The sequence below is a fragment of the Oncorhynchus masou genome, chromosome 11, assembly GCF_036934945.1.
Source record: "Oncorhynchus masou masou isolate Uvic2021 chromosome 11, UVic_Omas_1.1, whole genome shotgun sequence".
Taxonomy (NCBI): Eukaryota; Metazoa; Chordata; class Actinopteri; order Salmoniformes; family Salmonidae; genus Oncorhynchus; species Oncorhynchus masou.
Window position 1 is genome coordinate 17772639 of NC_088222.1, and position 19782 is coordinate 17792420.

At 42.5% G+C, this 19782-nt stretch overlaps 2 protein-coding genes across 4 annotated transcripts in view; both read left to right on the forward strand.

Annotated features, from left to right (window-relative positions):
* The window catches only part of mat2al (methionine adenosyltransferase II, alpha-like), a 46136-nt gene extending 30899 nt beyond the window's left edge, over positions 1 to 15237 (forward strand). For 2 of the 3 annotated variants that reach the window (XM_064977601.1, XM_064977600.1), the window contains 6 exons: positions 9461 to 9573; positions 12547 to 12690; positions 13713 to 13931; positions 14262 to 14444; positions 14595 to 14728; positions 14957 to 15237. In XM_064977601.1, the coding sequence (XP_064833673.1) occupies positions 9461 to 9573; positions 12547 to 12690; positions 13713 to 13931; positions 14262 to 14444; positions 14595 to 14728; positions 14957 to 15059 (896 nt within the window). In that variant the 3' untranslated portion in view covers positions 15060 to 15237. Of the gene's footprint in view, positions 1 to 9460; positions 9574 to 12546; positions 12691 to 13712; positions 13932 to 14261; positions 14445 to 14594; positions 14733 to 14956 lie in introns of those variants that run through there. The other variant, XM_064977602.1, reaches the window with a different exon arrangement.
* A 2684-nt stretch (positions 15238 to 17921) lies between these two features.
* The window catches only part of LOC135548230 (aryl hydrocarbon receptor-like), a 62705-nt gene continuing 60844 nt past the window's right edge, over positions 17922 to 19782 (forward strand). Inside the window, exon 1 of the mRNA XM_064977603.1 lies at positions 17922 to 18330. Within this exon, the coding sequence (XP_064833675.1) occupies positions 18272 to 18330 (59 nt within the window). The 5' untranslated portion in view covers positions 17922 to 18271. The remainder of the gene's footprint in view (positions 18331 to 19782) is intronic.

A 19782-nucleotide genomic window follows, 5' to 3' on the forward strand; every position in this document is an offset into this window, starting at 1 on the left:
GAATCCCAGTTCCACGATAAATGTTTGATTTGTTCGATAATGTCCATCATTTATGTCCAAATAGCTTCTTTTGTTAGCGCATTTGGTAAACAAATCCAAAAACGCGTTCAGGTCCAGCCGGACATCGGACGAAAAGTTCAAGAAGTTATATTACAGCCCGTAGAAACTTGTCTAACTAAGTATAGAATATATCTTTAGGATGTTATTATCATAAATGTTCAATAATGTTCCAACTGGAGAATTCCTATGTCTGTAGAAAAGCTATGGAACAAGAGCCAACTCTCGTGACCACGCATCAGACTGTGGCACTCTGCCAGACACCTGGCTCAATCAGCTCTCATTCGCCCCCACTTCACAGAAGCCTGAAACAACGTTCTGAAGACTTGACGTCTAGTGGAAGCCTTAGAAAGTGCAATATGACCTCATTTACACTGTATATTGGAATGGCAAAGAGTTGAAAAACTACAAACCTCAGATTTCCCGATTTCTGGTTGGATTTTTCTCAGGTTTTTGCCTGCCATATGAGTTCTGTTATACTCACAGACATTCAAACAGTTTTAGAAACTAGAGTTTTCTATCCAATACTATTAACCTCTTGAAGCTAGGGGGCACTATTTTTATGTTTGGAAAAATAACGTTCCCAAAGTAAACGGCCTATTTCTCAGGACCAGATGCTAGAATATGCATATAATTGACAGATTAGGATAGAAAACTCTCTAAAGTTTCAAACTGTCAAAAGTTTGTCTGTGAGTTAAACAGAACTGATATTGCAGGCTAAAACCTGAGTAAAATCCAATCAGGAAGTGCCCCTGTTTTTGAAACCTCTCCGTTCTTATTGCCCATTTAAAGGGATATCCTTTTTCTATGGCTTCCCTAAGGTGTCAACGGCCTTTAGACATAGTTTCAGGCTTTTATATTGAAGCATGAGCGTGAACGACCACATTGCGTAAGTGGATAGGTGGGGGCTCTCAGAGTGATTTGTGCACAAAAGAGAAAGGCGGCCATTGTTACTCCCAGTCCTAGTGAAAAGCCAACTGTCCCGGTTGATATATTATCGAATAGATATTTGAAAAACACCCTGGTGATTGATTTAAAAAAATGTTTGTCATTTTTCTGTGGACATTATGGATATCATTTGGAATTTTTGTCTGCGTTGTCGTGACCGCTCTTTCCGGTGGATTCCTGGGCATAACACCAAACTAACGGAGGTATTTGGATATAAAAATATCTTTATGGAACAAAAGGAACATTTGTTGTCTAACAGGGAGTCTCGTGAGTGAAAACATCTGAAGATCAAAGGTAAACGATTAATTTGATTGCTTTTCTGATTTTCGTGACCAAGTTACCTGATGCTAAGTGTAATTATTGTTTTGTCGAGCGATCAATAAACTTACACAAACACTTGTATTGCTTTCACTGTAAAGCATAATTTCAAAATCTGAGATGACAGGTGCATTAACAAAAGGCTAAGCTGTGTTTTGCAATATTGCACTTGTGATTTCATGAATATGAATATTTTCTAGTAATATTATTTGACTGTGGCGCTATGCTATTCAGCGTTGCTGATGACAATTATCCCAGATCCGGTATGGGTGGTTCAGAGAGGTTAATAACATGCATAAATTAGCATCTGACAGAATAGCAGGCAGTTTACTCTGGGCACCTTATTCATCCAAGCTTCTCATTACTGCCCCCTGTCACCAAGAAGTTAATGCAGTTAGATTTTAATGGCTGTGACAGGAATTTTTTATTTTTTTTTAAACATAATACATTCACAGATTTCACAACACTGTATTCCCTCAGGCCCCTACTCCGCCACTACCACATATCTACAGTACTAAATCCATGTTATCGTGTGTGCGTATGCATGTGTATGTGCCTATGTTTGTGTTGCTTCACAGTCCACACTGTTCAATAAGCAGTGGTGTAAAAGTACTACTTAAGTCGTTTTTTGGGTTATCTGTACTTTACTATTTATGTTTGACTACTATTACTTAATTAGATTCCTTAAGAAAATATTGTACCTTTTACTCCATACATTTTCCTTGACACCCAAAAGTACTAGTTACATTTTGAAGGCTTAGCAGGACAGGAAAACAGTCCAATTCACACACTTATCAAGAGAATATCCCTGGTCATCCCTACTGCCTCCGATCTGGCAGACTTATTAAACACACATGATTTGTTTGTAAATGATGTCTGAATGTTGGAGTGAGCCCGTGGCTGTCCGTAAATAAATAAAAACAAGAAAATGGTGCCATCTGGTTTGCTTAATATAAGGAATTTGAAATTATTCATACTTTTACTTTTGATACTTAAGTGTATTTGAAGCCAAATACTTTAAGACTTTTTCTCAAGTAGAATTTTACTGGGTGACTTTTACTTGAGTCATTTTCTATTAAGGTATCTTTACTTTTACTCAAGTATGACAGTTGGGTACTGTTTCCACCACTGTCCGTAAGGTGTATTTTTATATTTTAAATCAAATTTTACTGCTTGCATTAGTTACTTGATGTGAAATGGAGTTCCATGTAGTGATGGCTCTATGTAGTACTGTGCGCCTCCCATAGTCTGTTCTGAACTTGGTGACTGAAGAGACCACTTGTGGCATGTCTTGTGGGGTATGCATGGGTGTCTGAGCTGTGCGCCATCAGTTTAAACAGACAGCTCGGTGCCATGTCAATGTCTCTCATAAAAACAAGTAGTGATGAAGTCAGTCTCTCCTCCACCTTGAGCCAGGAGAGATTGACATGCATGTTATTAATATTTGCTCTATGTGTACATCCAAGGGCCAGCCGTGCTGCACTCTTCTGAGCCAATTGCAACTTTGTGGCACCTGACCACACAACTGAACAGTAGTTTAGTCAGTGGCATGTCAGTGGCATGTCAGTGGCATGTCATTAGTAAAGATTGAAAAAAGTAATGGGCCTAGACAACTGCCCTGGGGAATTCCTGATTCTACCTGGATTATGTTGGAAAGGCCCGCTGTGTTCTGTTAGACTGGTAACTCTTTATCCACAATATAGCAGGGGGTGTAAAGCCATAACACACAAGTTTTTCCAGCAGACTATGATCAATAATGTCAAAAGCCGCACTGAAGTCTAACAAAACAGCCCCCACAATTGTATCATCAATTTCTCTAAGCCAATCATCAGTGCTGTGCTTGTTGAATGTCCTTCCCTATAAGCATGGTGAAAGTTTGTCAATTTGTTCACTGTAAAATAGCATTTTTAAAACACAATTTTTTCCAAAAGTTTACTAAGGGTTGGTAACGGGCTGATTGGTCGGCTATTTGAGCCAGTAAAGGGGGCTTTACTATTCTTTGGTAGCGGAATTACTTTTGCTTCTCTCCAAGCCTGGGGGTACACACATTCTAGTAGGCTTAAATTGAAAATGTCAAATATGAGTGGCAATATCATCCGCTATTATCCCCAGTAATTTTCCATTCAAGTTGTCAGACCCCAGTGGCTTGTCATTGTTGATAGACACCAATAATTTTCTCACCTCTTCCAGACTCCTTTTATAGAAGGCAAAATTACAATGCTTGTCTTTCATAATTTGGTCAAATAAATATCTGTCTGGATGTGTAAGTGTCATCATTTGTTGCTGGCATGGCATGCCTAAATTTGCTAACATTGCCAATGAAAAAAATAATTAATGTAGTTGGAAATATCAGTTGGTTTTGTGATGAATGAGCCATCTGATTCAATGAATGGAGCTGAGTTTGCCTTTTTACTATCATTCTTTGTCATTAATCATTGTTTCATGTGCCTTTTGCTGAGGAGTGGCTTCTGTCTGGCTACTCTACCATAAAGGCCTGATTTGGTGGAGTGCTGCAGAGATGGTTGTCCTTTTGGTAGGTTCTCCCATCTCCACAGAGGAGCTCTCGAGCTCTGTCAGAGTGACCATTGGGTGACCAGGTTTTGGTGACCAGTTTACAATCTGTGTTAAGGAGAGAGATTGGTCTCTAGGAGGCCCACTTTAGCGGGTTTTTCCCTTTTTGTGGATTACAGTAATCACTGCTTGAGAGAGAGACTCTGGAAAGCAGTTGTCTTCCCTGGCTTTTTTAAGTACCTCCATAAGGTAGGGGACCAACAGCTCCCTAAATTCTTTATAGAACTCTGGAGGGAAGCCATCCTCCCCATGAGATTTATTAGAAGTTAAGGATTTAATGGCCTTCAACAATTCAGGAACTCAGAAGTGTTCACTCAGGCGTTCTGTCTTCCTCTGACAGGCATGGGAGGTTGAGAGAGGAGAGAAAGGAGTCGATCTCTGATAGATCATCATCGTGGAGTATTCTAATCATTCATTTAAACCTATAGATTCCATCAACAGAGGTCTTCATAGTATTTCGTAAAAGTATTATTAATTTCAGTAGGGTCGAAAGATATCTCATTAGTAATAGTTTCTATAGCATTAATTGTCCTCTTATTTTCCTCTGCTTTCAGTTGCCATGCCAATACTTTTTCTCTCCAAGCTCGTAATAACACTGTTTTGATTTAGTGATGGCCCTCTCAGCTTGATATGTGTTCAGAATATTATATTTCAGTTTTATTTACCAAAAGCCTGTATAGATCTTTAGTCGGGCCTCTTTGGTAGGTTTTCTCTAGCTCGGAGATTTCAGATTCAAGGGCACTCAGTTCTGCACTGTTTTCTCTTCAGCCCTTTAGTATAGGAAATGATCTGTCCCCTCAGATAGGCCTTCAATGTGTCCCAAAGAATGAAACTGTCAGGAGCGGAGGGTTTGTAAAAATATTGATCTGCTCTTTGATGAATGCACAGAATTCAGGTTGCTTTAGGGGTGTAGAATTTAGTCTCCATCTATATGCTCCATTTACCTTACATTTAAGTCATTTGGCAGACGCTCTTATCCAGAGCGACTTACAAATTGGTGAATTCACCTTATGACATCCAGTGGAACAGCCACTTTACAATAGTGCATCTAAATCATTTAAAGGGGGGGGGGGTGAGAAGGATTACTTTATCCTATCCTAGGTATTCCTTAAAGAGGTGGGGTTTCAGGTGTCTCCGGAAGGTGGGGATTGACTCCGCTGTCCTGGCGTCGTGAGGGAGTTTGTTCCACCATTGGGGGGCCAGAGCAGCGAACAGTTTTGACTGGGCTGAGCGGGAACTGTATTTCCTCAGTGGTAGGGAGGCGAGCAGGCCAGAGGTGGATGAACGCAGTGTCCTTGTTTGGGTGTAGGGCCTGATCAGAGCCTGGAGGTACTGCGGTGCCGTTCCCCTCACAGCTCCGTAGGCAAGCACCATGGTCTTGTAGCGGATGCGAGCTTCAACTGGAAGCCAGTGGAGAGAGCGGAGGAGCGGGGTGACGTGAGAGAACTTGGGAAGGTTGAACACCAGACGGGCTGCGGCGTTCTGGATGAGTTGTAGGGGTTTAATGGCACAGGCAGGGAGCCCAGCCAACAGCGAGTTGCAGTAATCCAGACGGGAGATGACAAGTGCCTGGATTAGGACCTGCGCCGCTTCCTGTGTGAGGCAGGGTCGTACTCTGCGGATGTTGTAGAGCATGAACCTACAGGAACGGGCCACCGCCTTGATGTTAGTTGAGAACGACAGGGTGTTGTCCAGGATCATGCCAAGGTTCTTAGCGCTCTGGGAGGAGGACACAATGGAGTTGTCAACCGTGATGGCGAGATCATGGAACGGGCAGTCCTTCCCCGGGAGGAAGAGCAGCTCCGTCTTGCCGAGGTTCAGCTTGAGGTGGTGATCCGTCATCCACACTGATATGTCTGCCAGACATGCAGAGATGCGATTCGCCACCTGGTCATCAGAAGATTAATTGTGTGTCGTCTGCATAGCAATGATAGGAGAGACCATGTGAGGTTATGACAGAGCCAAGTGACTTGGTGTATAGCGAGAATAGGAGAGGGCCTAGAACAGAGCCCTGGGGGACAACAGTGGTGAGAGCGCGTGGTGAGGAGACAGATTCTCGCCACGCCACCTGGTAGGAACGACCTGTCAGGTAGGACGCAATCCAAGCGTGGGCCGCGCCAGAGATGCCCAACTCGGAGAGGGTGGAGAGGAGGATCTGATGGTTCACAGTATCGAAGGCAGCCGATAGGTCTAGAAGGATGAGAGCAGAGGAGAGAGAGTTAGCTTTAGCAGTGCGGAGCGCCTCCGTGATACAGAGAAGAGCAGTCTCAGTTGAATGACTAGTCTTGAAACCTGACTGATTTGGATCAAGAAGGTCATTCTGAGAGAGATAGCGGGAGAGCTGGCCAAGGACGGCACGTTCAAGAGTTTTGGAGAGAAAAGAAAGAAGGGATACTGGTCTGTAGTTGTTGACATCGGAGGGATCGAGTGTAGGTTTTTTCAGAAGGGGTGCAACTCTCGCTCTCTTGAAGACGGAAGGGACGTAGCCTGCGGTCAGGGATGAGTTGATGAGCGAGGTGAGGTAAGGGAGAAGGTCTCCGGAAATGGTCTGGAGAAGAGAGGAGGGGATAGGGTCAAGCGGGCAGGTTGTTGGGCGGCCGGCCGTCACAAGAAGCGAGATTTCATCTGGAGAGAGAGGGGAGAAAGAGGTCAGAGCACAGGGTAGGGCAGTGTGAGCAGAACCAGCGGTGTCGTTTGACTTAGCAAACGAGGATCGGATGTCGTCGACCTTCTTTTCAAAATGGTTGACGAAGTCATCTGCAGAGAGGGAGGAGGGGGGGCGAGGGGGAGGAGGATTCAGGAGGGAGGAGAAGGTGGCAAAGAGCTTCCTAGGGTTAGAGGCAGATGCTTGGAATTTAGAGTGGTAGAAAGTGGCTTTAGCAGCAGAGACAGAGGAGGAAAATGTAGAGAGGAGGGAGTGAAAGGATGCCAGGTCCGCAGGGAGGCGAGTTTTCCTCCATATTTGGTAGGAATGGAGATTGATAATACCAGAGGAGAATGGTCACTAAGCAATCTGGGGAGATATCTAAAATAGTTGGGTCGATAGTAAAAAGTTATCTATGCGTGTGGGTGTGAATAAAAAGAGTAGTCCCTATCCTGTGGGTGCGTCTGTCTCCAGATGTCTAGCAAATTGAGATATTTCATGAATGAAATGGTGAGCTTGCCGGCTTTGGTAAGAAGTGAGGGTTTATCAGAGGACCTATCAAGAACTGTATCTAAACAAAAATTAATATCTCCTCCAACCAGTAGCCATCCTGGTGGTGCTTGAGCGACCTGAAGGAAGACATTCTATGACATATGGTCATCGAAGTTAGGAGCATAAATATTCAATAGGGTCCAAGACTCTGAGAACATATGCCCCTGCACCAAAGCAAACCTGCCCGAGGAATCTGAGGTGGTGTTGTTGACGCAGAAGGGGATGTGTCTACTTATCAAAATTGCAGTTCCTCTTGCTTTGGCGTTAAAAGAGGATGCAAAAACATGTCCTACCCATTCCCTCTTCAATTTCTTGTGTTCACTGGCTGTAAGATGTGTTTCTTGTAAAAACACAATGTCAGACTTTTATTTCTTAAGGTATGTATAGACTCCTTTTAATCGGGCTGTTAAGAACTTTTACGTTGAATGTAACATATTTTAGTGGGTTAAGCATAGGTTGGTTTTCAAATATGTAACCGAATGGAAATATCTCATGTGTAAATAGTCAGGAAATGTGTCAACTTTGGTTTGAACACAGGAGTGACCCATGTGTCTCTTTAGGAAGGAAACAACAATAAACATAGGGAAAAAAAGGAAAATAAATCCCACCCACCCCGATTGTCAGACTAAAACAACAATCAAACATTAATAGACTTGTAGAGATACGTTGCTGCTCGCTTTCCATCTTGCTCTTACTAGCTAAACCTTGGCGTAAACGAAAACCTGCGAGCTCTCTAAGTTGAAAACAAACGTTGTGAATAGACATTTATGGCTGAATATTTACTGCCCACGGTAAGGGCTGCTTGAGTCTCTTTTCGGAAGAAAAACATAAATTGGGGGGAAAGCAGTGGGCCTGAGCCCACTTATTTGCTTCGCCCAGTGGATATTGACTAAACCAAAATATACTCTCCTGTAAATGTAATAGAACTCACCCCGGGGAAAAAATGGTTAGTTGAAAATGTACAAATCAGTTATAGCGACCGGATATCGTGGTAAACGGATCCAAATTCCAAGAAGATATCAGCAGTTCATAAGAGAAAACAAACAAACTCCATCTTATCCCCCAGAGAGACCGTCTTGGTTCAGACGCGGTTCAGTTCTTTGAGAAAAGTGAACACATCTCCAGGTGTGTTGAAGAGATGCCTTCAGCCTTTGAACTGAACTTTCATCCTCGCAGGGTGGATGAGGTAGCCGGTGATGTTCTTCTCCTTCAGTGCTTTGGCGGCAGGTCTGAACTGCTTGCGTCTGGCGAGATCCGCGCTCATATCCGGGAAAAGGCTGACCCTCTTGCCATCGATGGTGATGTCCCCTTTGGCTCTTGTGAGTTGCAGTATCTTCTCTCTGTCTTGGAAACGGAGGAACCTGTTCAGGATGGCCCATAGGGGCTCATCTGGCCAGGGTTTCTGCGCCGATGTTCTGTGGGCGCGTTCGATTTCCAGCGGCTTGGTGAAGTTGATTATGCCTAGGACCTCCGGGATCCATTGAGTGAAGAAACGGACCGTGTCACGGCCCTCGCTGTCCTCTTTCAATCCCACCACACGGATATGACTACGTCTGCTCTGGTTCTCCATCTGGTCTACCTTGTTTTTGAGGTAGGCATTGTCCTTCTGCAGTTGTATCAGAACCTGGTCATGTCGAGCGATGGTGTCTTCAACTGTGCTAATGCGCAACCCTGCCTCAGTCATTCTCAAAAGGAGATCATTCACGGAGGATTTCAGGTCGTCATTGGAAGAATGGAGTTCAGCCGATTTCTTGTCAATTTTCATAGAAAGACCTTTTTTACCATCCTGAATTTCCCGGAGGAGAGTAGCCAGCATGCGAGCTTGCCGAGAGCAACAGTCTGGAACTATCGTCTGAGTTATGCTAATCTTGCTAGCTGTAGCGTTATCGTTATCTTGGGAATCAACGACGTTTTGGTCGTCCTTCTTGCCTCTCGGTCGGAGGTCCATGGCTCTTTGGGAAGGTAAGTACTTGACAATTTATCAGCCGATGTTACAATATTGTTTCAATGTTATTTAGGTAAAAATAGAATAACTTTGGAGAGCTCGAATTGTCAATGTCTGCTCAGCTCTGCGTCATCACATGCTCCCTTTTTACTTTATTTAATCTATTTTAGAATAAGGCTATAATTTAAAGTTTGAAAAAGTAAAGCGGTCTGAATAATTTTCGAAGACACTAAAAGAGATATTTCTGTTTTTAATTTTCAATGCATTTGCAAAAATGTCTAAAAACATATCACTTTGTATTGTGTGTAGCTGCGTGAGAGGTAGGATAAAAACTATTTAGTCAATTTCAGGCTGTAACACAACAATGTGGAATAAGTCAAGGGGTTTGAATACTTTCTGAAGGCCCTGTAACTGTCTTTCTACAGGGTTTGACTATAAGACGTGTAACGTGCTGGTGGCCCTAGAGCCCCAGGCAGAGGAGATATCAGTATGTGTGTTTGAAGGCAAGGATCAGGATGACATCGGAGCCGGAGATCAGGTACACTTTAAATTACAGTTCCACCAATTGAGAAATGTAACTTTGTAAAATAAAATGTTTGATTTCAACAAATTTTAACATTGTCATAGAGACACATTTTCAACTTCATAAAAAAACCTGTTTCCCATCTCAAGACGTTAAATTAAACTATATTAAGTGCCAAATAAAGTAACATAGTTAAATGTAAGTGGGTTGATTTTATCTTAAATCGGACAAAAATCCCCTTGTGACGGGGAATGGAAGGAAGATAGCGTTTTTCATTATGATTCTGGCAACTCTGCAGAGTGGTCACTAGCTGGCACCCAACATGAACCCCACTGCTCACCCTAATGCCTAACCTTAAATTAAGACTTAAAAAAGTTACATATATATATATATATATATATATATATATATATATATATATATATATTCATACATTTTTACAATGCACCCAATTTTGACTTTGCAGCTGGCCTATCCAATTTGCTCAGTTCTGCCTCCAGGACAAGACTTGTGACAATAAACGTCAACCTCCGATTGGCAGCTTTATGTGTGCAACACGGTGTGGTAGTTGAATGCAAGCTTCACCCCAAAATTGTTTTTGTTAAAAACATTCTAGTCTATCTATGGATAACAGGGTTAACATGTTATTCTCTACCAACCCTCTCAGTTTTCCACCACAAAACACCAGAAAACGACATAAAAGAGTAGAACCAGCTCACCTGGTTTTACTCTATGATTTGACTATTAGATGTTAAATGTTTCTTTTGAAAAAAGGGATAGTTTCACCTTATTAAAATGAGAGTTCAGTTCACGTAACAGGGTTGACCTTATAATGAAGGACAAACGTATGTGAATTACTAATCACATAAAATAAATCATATTCAGAAATGACTTTCTCAAAGCAGCAAGATAACTAGCTTTACAATGATGGTGAAAACTCAGTGAAATCTTAGTGATGTGGGTTAAAATCTTAGAAGTCAGAGGGTGCACAAAGGGGCACGTCAAAATGCTGAATTTTGGCAATTTAGCAAGTCTTTATTCATACCATATAGAATTAATAGAAGATGTTCTGAAAGAGCTGCAAAACCTGAACCCGTATAAATCAGCTGGGCTAGACAATCTGGACCCTCTCTTTCTAAAATTATCCGTCGCCATTGTTGCAACCCCTATTACGAGTCTGTTCAACCTCTCTTTCGTACCGTCCGAAATTCCTAAAGATTGGAAAGCTGCCGCGGTCATCCCCCTCTTCAAAGGGGGTGACACTCTAGACCCAAAATGTTACAGACCTATATCCATCCTGCCCTGCATTTCTAAAGTCTTCGAAAGCCAAGTTAACAACCAGATCACTGACCATTTCGAATCCCACCATACCTTCTCCGCTGTGCAATCCGGTTTCCGAGCTAGTCATGGGTGCACCTCAGCCACGCTCAAGGTACTAAACGTTATCATAACCGCCATCGATAAAAGACAGTACTGTGCAGTCATCTTCATCGACCTGGCCAAGGCTTTCGACTCTGTCAATCACCACATTCTTATCGGCAGACTCAACAGCCTTGGTTTCTCAAATGACTGCTTCGCCTGGTTCACCAACTACTTCTCAGATAGTGTTCAGTGTGTCAAATCGGAGGGCCTGTTGTCCGGACCTCTGGCAGTCTCTATGGGGGTACCACAGGGTTCAATTCTCGGGCCGACTCTTTTCTCTGTATATTTCAATGATGTCGCTCTTGTTGCTGGTGATTCTCTGATCCACCTCTACACAGATGACACCATTCTGTATACTTCTGGCCCTTCTTTGGACACTGTGTTAACAAACCTCCAAACGAGCTTTGATGCCATACAACACTCCTTCTGTGGCCTCCAACTGCTCTTAAACGCTAGTAAAACTGAATGCATACTCTTCAACCGATCACTGCTCGCACCCGCCCGCCCGACTAGCATCACTACTCTGGACAGTTCTGACTTAGAATATGTCGACAACTACAAATTCCTAGGTGTCTGGCTAGACTGTAAATTCTCCTTCCAGACTCATATTAAGCATCGCCAATCCAAAATGAAATCTAGAATCAGCTTCCTATTTTGCAACAAAGCATCCTTCACTCACGCTGTCAAACATACCTTCGTAAAACTGACTATCCTACCGATCCTCGACTTTGGCTCCAGGTAATGTATAAGTCTTTGCTAGGTAAAGCTCCTCCTTATCTTGGCTCACTGGTCACCATAACAACACCCACCCGTAGCACACGCTCCAGCTGGTATATCTCACTGGTCATCCCAAAAGCCAACACCTCCTTTGGCCGCCTTTCCTTCCAGTTCTCTGCTGCCAATGACTCTAACGAATTGCAAAAAATCATTGAAGTTGGAGACTTATATCTCCCTCACTAACTTTAAGCATCAGCTATCAGAGCAGCTCACCGATCGCTGCAGATGTACACAGTCCATCTGTAAATAGCCCATCCAACCACCTACCCTCATCCCCATATTATAGTTTTTATTTACTTTTTTTTGTTGCTCTTTTGCACACCAGTATATCTACTGGCACATCCTCATCTGCACATCTATCACTCCAGTGTTAATTGCTAAATTGTAATTACTTCGCTACTATGGCCTATTTATTGCCTGACCTCCTTACTCCATCTGCACACACTGTATATAGATTTTTCTATTGTGTTGTTGACTACTTTTGTTTATCCCATGTGTAACTTGTTTTTTGTCGCACTGATTTGCTTTATCTTGGCCAGGTTGCAGTTGTAAATGAGAACTTGTTCTCAACTGGCCTACCTGGTTAAATAAAGGTGAAAATACAATTTAAAGGTTACTTAATTTAAAGTAACCGGCTTAAAATTATATATTGTACACAAATCCTACTTAAAATCTCAAAGGGATACAAAATGCACTCATTTCGCGGAACAACCCATTTACACACACGTGCATTCACACACTGCCTTGGCTTAAGTGAATGTCTAATGATCTAGCCTGTGGTCCTGCCAGGGCCTGATGTTTGGCTATGCTACAGATGAGACAGAGGAATGTATGCCTCTCACCATCTTACTGGCCCACAAACTCAACCACAAGATGAAGGAGCTGTCTGCCAACGGGGAGTGTCCTTGGATCAGACCCGACTCTAAAACTCAGGTGAGCCCTCTAGTGATGAGGCCAGTCTATCAGAATGAGTGACGTAGAACCTAGTTAGTGAATGTCCCCAATCCTGCACAAATCATGTAACTACAGAAATACAAGTGGATTGGAGACAGATGGAGGTGATTTATATTTATCCCCAAGATTAAATTGGTTTGAAATGAGTTTCAGATCAGATGAAATACTAATACAGGGGTCTGACATAATGTATTTTATTTCACCACCACTAATGAGATTGGTGTGCTTGATTCATGTTGTGTCGGAGCTTCTCAAAGTCAGGGGGCGTGGTCGACAGTGCGTACGTCATCTCTCCTATCACATCCAACTTTGATCGATATTTGTTTTTATTGCAGAGGAGAGCACTGAATTAGCGTACCATGAGTTTTTTTTAATGCTTGAAGGGAGATGACACAGTATTCCCTTTTGAGTCAGGAACCAAAACTCCTCCAAAATGACTGGTGAATGCGTTGTCTGCAGCATTTGGTCACATGACAGCTCCATTAGCTGTTTGATTTCACTTACCAGCATGTCAACTGAGCCAGGATCACAGTCAAACAGATTTAGCTGATTCAGTCACTCATCTATCACATTTTTTTGTATTCCGTTTGTTCAGTTTCTCAAATAGGCTAGGTTCAGTCATTTTCCTCTTGATTGCCAGCTATAGCATCAATTCTTAGTTTCACAGTGTTATCTGACAAAGGTATTGATGTAAGTTTCTGTGCCTCTGCCTCCCCACACATTGTTTTCATCATATCAATTGTGGCCGGTGAAATCGAAGTCTCTGCAATAGTGTGTGGTTCATAGCGTAGCAGGCCTAGCTATTTCATATCAGTTGTGACCCCTAGTTTGGGAACCGCTGTACTAATACAACTAAACATGAATCATTAAATGTTTTTGAATATTTTTTGCATAATATTTTTGCATACAACTTCAAAAATATTTCTTCAGATAACTTCTGTCTTGTCCTCTTGTTAGTTATGGCCAAACGCTGACCTTTGAACTGTCCCTCTGTCTCCAAGGTTACAGTGGAGTACCGTGATAACAGTGGGGCCATGGAGCCGGTGCGTGTCCATACAGTTGTCATCTCTGTGCAGCATAGCCCTGATGTCAGTCTGGAAGAGATACGCCGTAGCCTGATGGACAGCGTGGTCCGGAAGGTCATCCCTGCCCGTTATCTAGACGACAAGACCATCTACCACCTGCTGCCAAGTGGGAAGTTCCTTCTGGGCGGACCTCAGGTAAGAATGGGTCTTTCAAATAATACACCATTATTCCCTAGCCAAGTTAGTTAAATAAAATTAAAATAACTTCCCTAACCAAATCAAATGCCTTATACATGGTTTAAATGCTTGTAAACCTTTATACATGTGGAGTTGCTAATTTGTCGATATGTACACATACTGTAACTTCTTTTGTTTATAGATTCTTATTAATTCAAGGATACATATATAGTCTTATAAGGTGTTTCCTTGCAGGAGTGCCGGTTTTACAATGTATGAATCATCTCCCAGGCAATTAGACGTGTGGTGTGTGTATTTTATGTTTTGTATTTGTACTCTTCTGGACAGAGTGATGCAGGACTGACAGGTCGTAAGATCATAGTGGACACGTATGGAGGGTGGGGAGGGCATGGTGGAGGGGCCTTCTCTGGAAAGGACTACTCTAAAGTGGACCGCTCTGGGGCCTATGCAGCCCGCTGGGTGGCCAAGTCTCTGGTGAAAGCCAAGCTCTGCCGGAGAGCCTTGGTTCAGGTCAGTCAAAATCCTTAAAAGTATGTACTAAAATTATGCATTCAATATCTGGCTGTATAGTAATAAGAATAAGAAGAATAGTGTGTGACTTTTTTTTAAACCTTGTTAATCTTTTTTGGGAGTGTGAATCTTCTGTTTCTGCTGTCCCAGGTTTCGTATGCCATCGGTGTGGCTCACCCTCTGTCCATCTCTGTGTTCCACTATGGAACGTCCACCAGGCAGGAGGATGAACTGCTGCAGATCGTCAACAACAACTTTGACCTCAGGCCTGGGGTAATTGTCAAGTAAGTACAATATCACTGTCTTGTAATCTAGAGTGATCTGTGGCTTTTTATCAAATTGAGATACTAAGCTATTTGACTAATTGAGCTTGCTGATGAGCTGCTTCAGCTTTGGGTCAAGTTGGGGCATTTGGGAATCACAACGATTATGCCAAAGAGAGGTGGAGAATCTTATGCAGCAGGCTAATTTATGGCACATTCTGATGTGTTAACATATTCCCTCTTCTCCAGAGAGCTGGGTCTGAAGCGGCCTATCTACCAGTCCACTGCCTGCTATGGACACTTCGGCCGGGACGAGTTCCCCTGGGAGAAGCCCAAGCCACTGCAGTTCTGATGGAAACAACCACTCTTATCACCTGGCTGTTTCTTGTAAATCTGACTGCCAAATAACACTATCAGATAAAAAGTGTAGATCCTTTCTCTTTATGATTGAACATGTAATTGTCAACTGTGAATCATGGGCCAAATTCTATCTTTTATCCTACTGAAAATATAAATTGACATTTCAGCAACACTGTGTGACACTTGGTTGTGTAATTTAATCAAGGTTTGTAATGGCCTCCAGAAAAGCGCAAGGCACAATATTCACCATTACCTCTAGAGGGAAGTAGTAATCTGTTGATTACTCAACGGCATCCGGGAGGGAGAGAAAAAAGTATCAGATCAAAGTGTATTGGTCCGTCACAGATGATCCATTTTATTGACCAGATGCTCAAGTGGTCACTCTAACAATTAAAAAAAAACATCTGAAAAAATGGAAGGCAATCGAGTCGGGAGCAGGCAAGGTCAGATGGGACCATTCTAGCCAATGAGAGGGCAGATATGCTTGTAAAGAACAGGTACAACTCCGATATATAGTGTTTTTTCAGGGATGTCACGTGTCCTACTTATATCAGTACACTAACAACCTAAGCATTACGCAACTTCTATTCTATCATATAAGCCCAATATAGAAAATAAGCCTTTACATTTTTTCTTAACTCTTGATACTCCCCATCCCGGATCCGGGATCGTGAATAAAGCCTCAGGCTCATTAGCATAACGCAACGTTAACGATTTCTGAAAATCGCAAATAAAATGAAAATAATGCGCCTGCTCTCAAGCTTAGCCTTTTCTTAACAACACTGTCATCTCAGATTTTCAGAATATGCTTTTGAACCATAGCAAATCAATAATTTGTGTAAGAGTATTGCAAGCTAGCTTAGCATTTTGCGTAGCATTTAGCACGCAACATTTTCACAAAAACCAGATAACCAAATAAATAAAATCATTTACCTTTGAAGAGCTTCGGATGTTTTCAATGAGGAGACTCTCAGTTACATAGCAAATGTTCAGTTTTTCCTGAAAGAATCTTTGTGTAGGAGAAATCGCTCCGTTTTGTACATCACATTTGGCTACCGAAACGAACCGAAAATTCAGTCACCAAAACGTCAAACTTTTTCCGAATTAACTCCATAATATTGACCGAAACATGGCAAACGTTGTTTAGAATCAATCCTCAAGGTGTTTTTTCACATATCTCTTCATTGATATGCAGTTCGTGGAAGCCTGCTTTCCCCTCAGAATCGCATGGAAAAATACCAGCAGCTGAAAACGACACACCAATTTCGACGGAGGACACCGGGCGGACACCTGGAAAATGTAGTCTCCTATGGTCAATCTTCCAATGATATGCCTACAAATACGTCACAATGCTGCAGACACCTTGGGGAAACGAGAGATAGGGCAGGCTCATTCCTCTCGCATTCACAGCCATATAAGGAGACAATGGAAAACGGAGCCTCAAAAATCCTGCTGATTTCCTGGTTGCCGTTTCATCTTGGTTTTGCCTGTAGCTCATGTTCTAGGGCACCCACAGACAATATCTTTGCAGTTCTGGAAAATTCAGAGTGTTTTCTTTCCAAAGCTATCAATTATATGCATAGTCGAGCATCTTTTTGTGACAAAATATCTTGTTTAAAACGGGAACGTTTTTCATCCAAAAATGAAATAGCGCCCCGAGTTTCAAGAGGTTAACCCAATTCGACACTCATTGACCTCCATACAAAAAGTTCTTGCTTGGTGAGCGGAGAAAAAAATGGACAACACACCACATGCTGGAGGAGACAGGTTTTGGGCACAGTTATCCCTCTGCCTTGCCTCTTACACCTCGATCACACCCTGATCACACCGATAGGGTTTATTAATTTCCAATGGAACATTGCGTCAGCATTGCGTTCTGTGTGGTGCATACCTTGTATGGTAATGGCTGGAGCGGAATCAGTGGATTGGTATCAAATACATCAAACACATGGTTTCTAGGTGTTTGATGCCATTCCATTCGCTCAGTTCCAGCCATTATGTTGAGCTGTCCTCCCCTCAGCAGCCTCCACTGGTATGCACCACACAGAACACACTGCAACTGCCTCTGCAATGCTGCAAGGCAAACACAGCATTCCATTGGAAATGAATGTACTTCTGGTGTACCGAAACGCAAAACTCTTGTCTGTGTGATTGAGGCTTATGAGGCGAAGCCAGAGGGATAACTGCGTCCGAAATCTGTCTTCTCCAGCAGGTGGCGTTTTGTAAAACACTGTCGGTGTGTTCTAGACGTTACTATATGGGCGCTACGGTTTAGCAGGTGTTATAGCAGATATTGCGAAAAGCTTTTTACTCGCTCATAACAATGCAGTAAAAATGTCAAACAGTATACAAATTATAAAAAACTAGACGCAGAACTGTTAGGTAAAAGTTTCCTGTTTGATGAGATACTACATAGTTTGTTACTTTGTCGAAACATGTCAAACATCCGATTCGGGTCGACTGTTTCAGAATTCTTTGAACTTGTTTCTTTCTGTTGCTTATGAAAGATGGTACTGAGAGAGTTCTATTAACCTGAACGGGGCTATTGCCATGAACCTGACACGAGGAAGCCGGTGAGGGAGGCGCGCCCTGATCGATCAAATCGAACGATAATCTGCGCCACTCGTTCATATTGTAAACATTACAGCATGCTGCATCATGCAGGAAAAATACATGTTTTTTTAAACTAGTTTTCATTGTATGCAATCAACACCCGGTTCACCCGGGGCATGAATAGAATCCCCCCCTACATTAGTGAATGTACACCAATAATATTCGGTGTGACAGAGCGCTATATGTTACAGTGATTTCGATTGGTTGAAACCTATTGCGAGAACGAAGACTTCTTACGTATCAGGTCGAGTTTACTTTGAGGAACCGGAGGGACAACTTTCACATTGCATTTCGATGAACGAGGGTAGTGATAAACGTGGTTTGGGACTGGACTCAAGTGTAGTTTTCGTGACTTTGTAAGACCTCGGACCCCACGCTCCGACCAACATTTTATCGACCTCAGAATAGCAGAGCAGATAGCAAGGGTCTCTTTGGACCAGCAACAAGCATGCTAACTTCTCTGTTCGCATTTGGAACTGTTATTCGTGCTTGTTATGCGTATGATTTTTTTGAAGTTCGTGGGTAATCGGGGGAGGAAAATTTAGACTAGATTATTTTTTTTATATATTTAAAAAAAAAGTCAAAATAACTATGTTGGGGAATGAGGGGATCTATGCAGCGAAGAAGAGGAAGAAACCCGTCCAGAAAAGGTAATAATATTTGTAGGCTAAGATGTATTCACTGCTTTCTGCTTCTGTGAATGCATGCCTATTCTTATATATAATTAGTGGGCGTGATGGTGGGAGGAGGGTGTACAACATCAACACAGCATCATAATCATTTCAATTTAAGGGCTTTATTGGCATGGAAAACGTATGTTTACACTGCCAAAACAAGTGAAATAGATAATATGTTTAGGCCGAGGTATGTATAGTTTTTTGTGTGCTCTCGGGCAAGTGTCTAGATCGAATTTGTATTTGTGGTCCTGGGAACTGGACCTTTTTCAGGAACACCATTATTGTTGTCTTACTGAGATTTACTGTCAGGGTCCAGGTCTGACAGAAACAGTGCAGAAGATCTAGGTGCTGCTGTAGGCCCTTCTTGATTGGGGACCACAAGCGATATCCCAATTCCCGTCTTGAAGATTTGGTCCAAAGTCAATAGTCTACCTAGTTGAGGAAGCTCAACTCTGTTCTCTTATATCGAGGCAGAGTTGATTTTGAATAACTGGTCGCTCGATTTGCTAGAAACAAGCTGGGCCAAAGTGTAGTTTACTACAGCAGAGCAGAGGAGGCACATGGTTTTCCTCCCAGAGTACAGGCTGCTGACTGGGAGTCCACGGACAAACATCTTCAGGACAACTTTTTTTTTTAACAGTAACAACACTGTAAAGTAGACTATTATAAAGTCACTGTAGTGTGTTAAAATAACTTTCCTCTGGTGAGAATGAGAGGTGTGCGTTGACACAGCCTCTGTTGTTCCCCCTCAAACAAACATTTAAATTGACTCCAAGGAGGGATTTTAACATCTGTATGAGTGTGATGATGTTTACCTGGCTGGCTTCCTCACACACAGACTTGACCTGCAGACAGACAGACAGGCAAGAAGGCAGACAGACATGACAGCTATTCAGGCAAAAAGACAGACAAGACAGACAAGACCGGCAAGAGGGCAGACAGACCTGACAGACAGACAGGCGGAAACCTCACACCAAATAGCTCAGGGGGCTGGGATTCATTTACACTAAGCCACAATTTACAGTAAGACTCAACTGTTATAATTTTTTTATATTTTATATATAATATACAATTGTTTTGTTTGGTTATTGTGCACTAATGCGGTATAGTGATGGCAGAGTGGACTGTGAGGTTGTTTGAAGGACAGTGAAGTTTACTCAAGAGTCTACTATAGTTTACTCTCTAGGGTAGTTTGCTCTTTCCTCTTTCTTCCAAAGGAATGCAATGTGGCCCGATTGCCTAGCTTTACTAAGGACATTAACCACTGAGCGAATGGAAGCTCCAGAAAATGATCCAACCAGTGTTGATCTATCTGGTATAATTTACAATGCACGTACAGCCTATCCTCATGCTTTTATTCCAAGTTCTCCAGGCCCTGCTTTCTCTTTCCTATATCTCTTCTTCCGCCCTCTCTCTCTCTCTCTC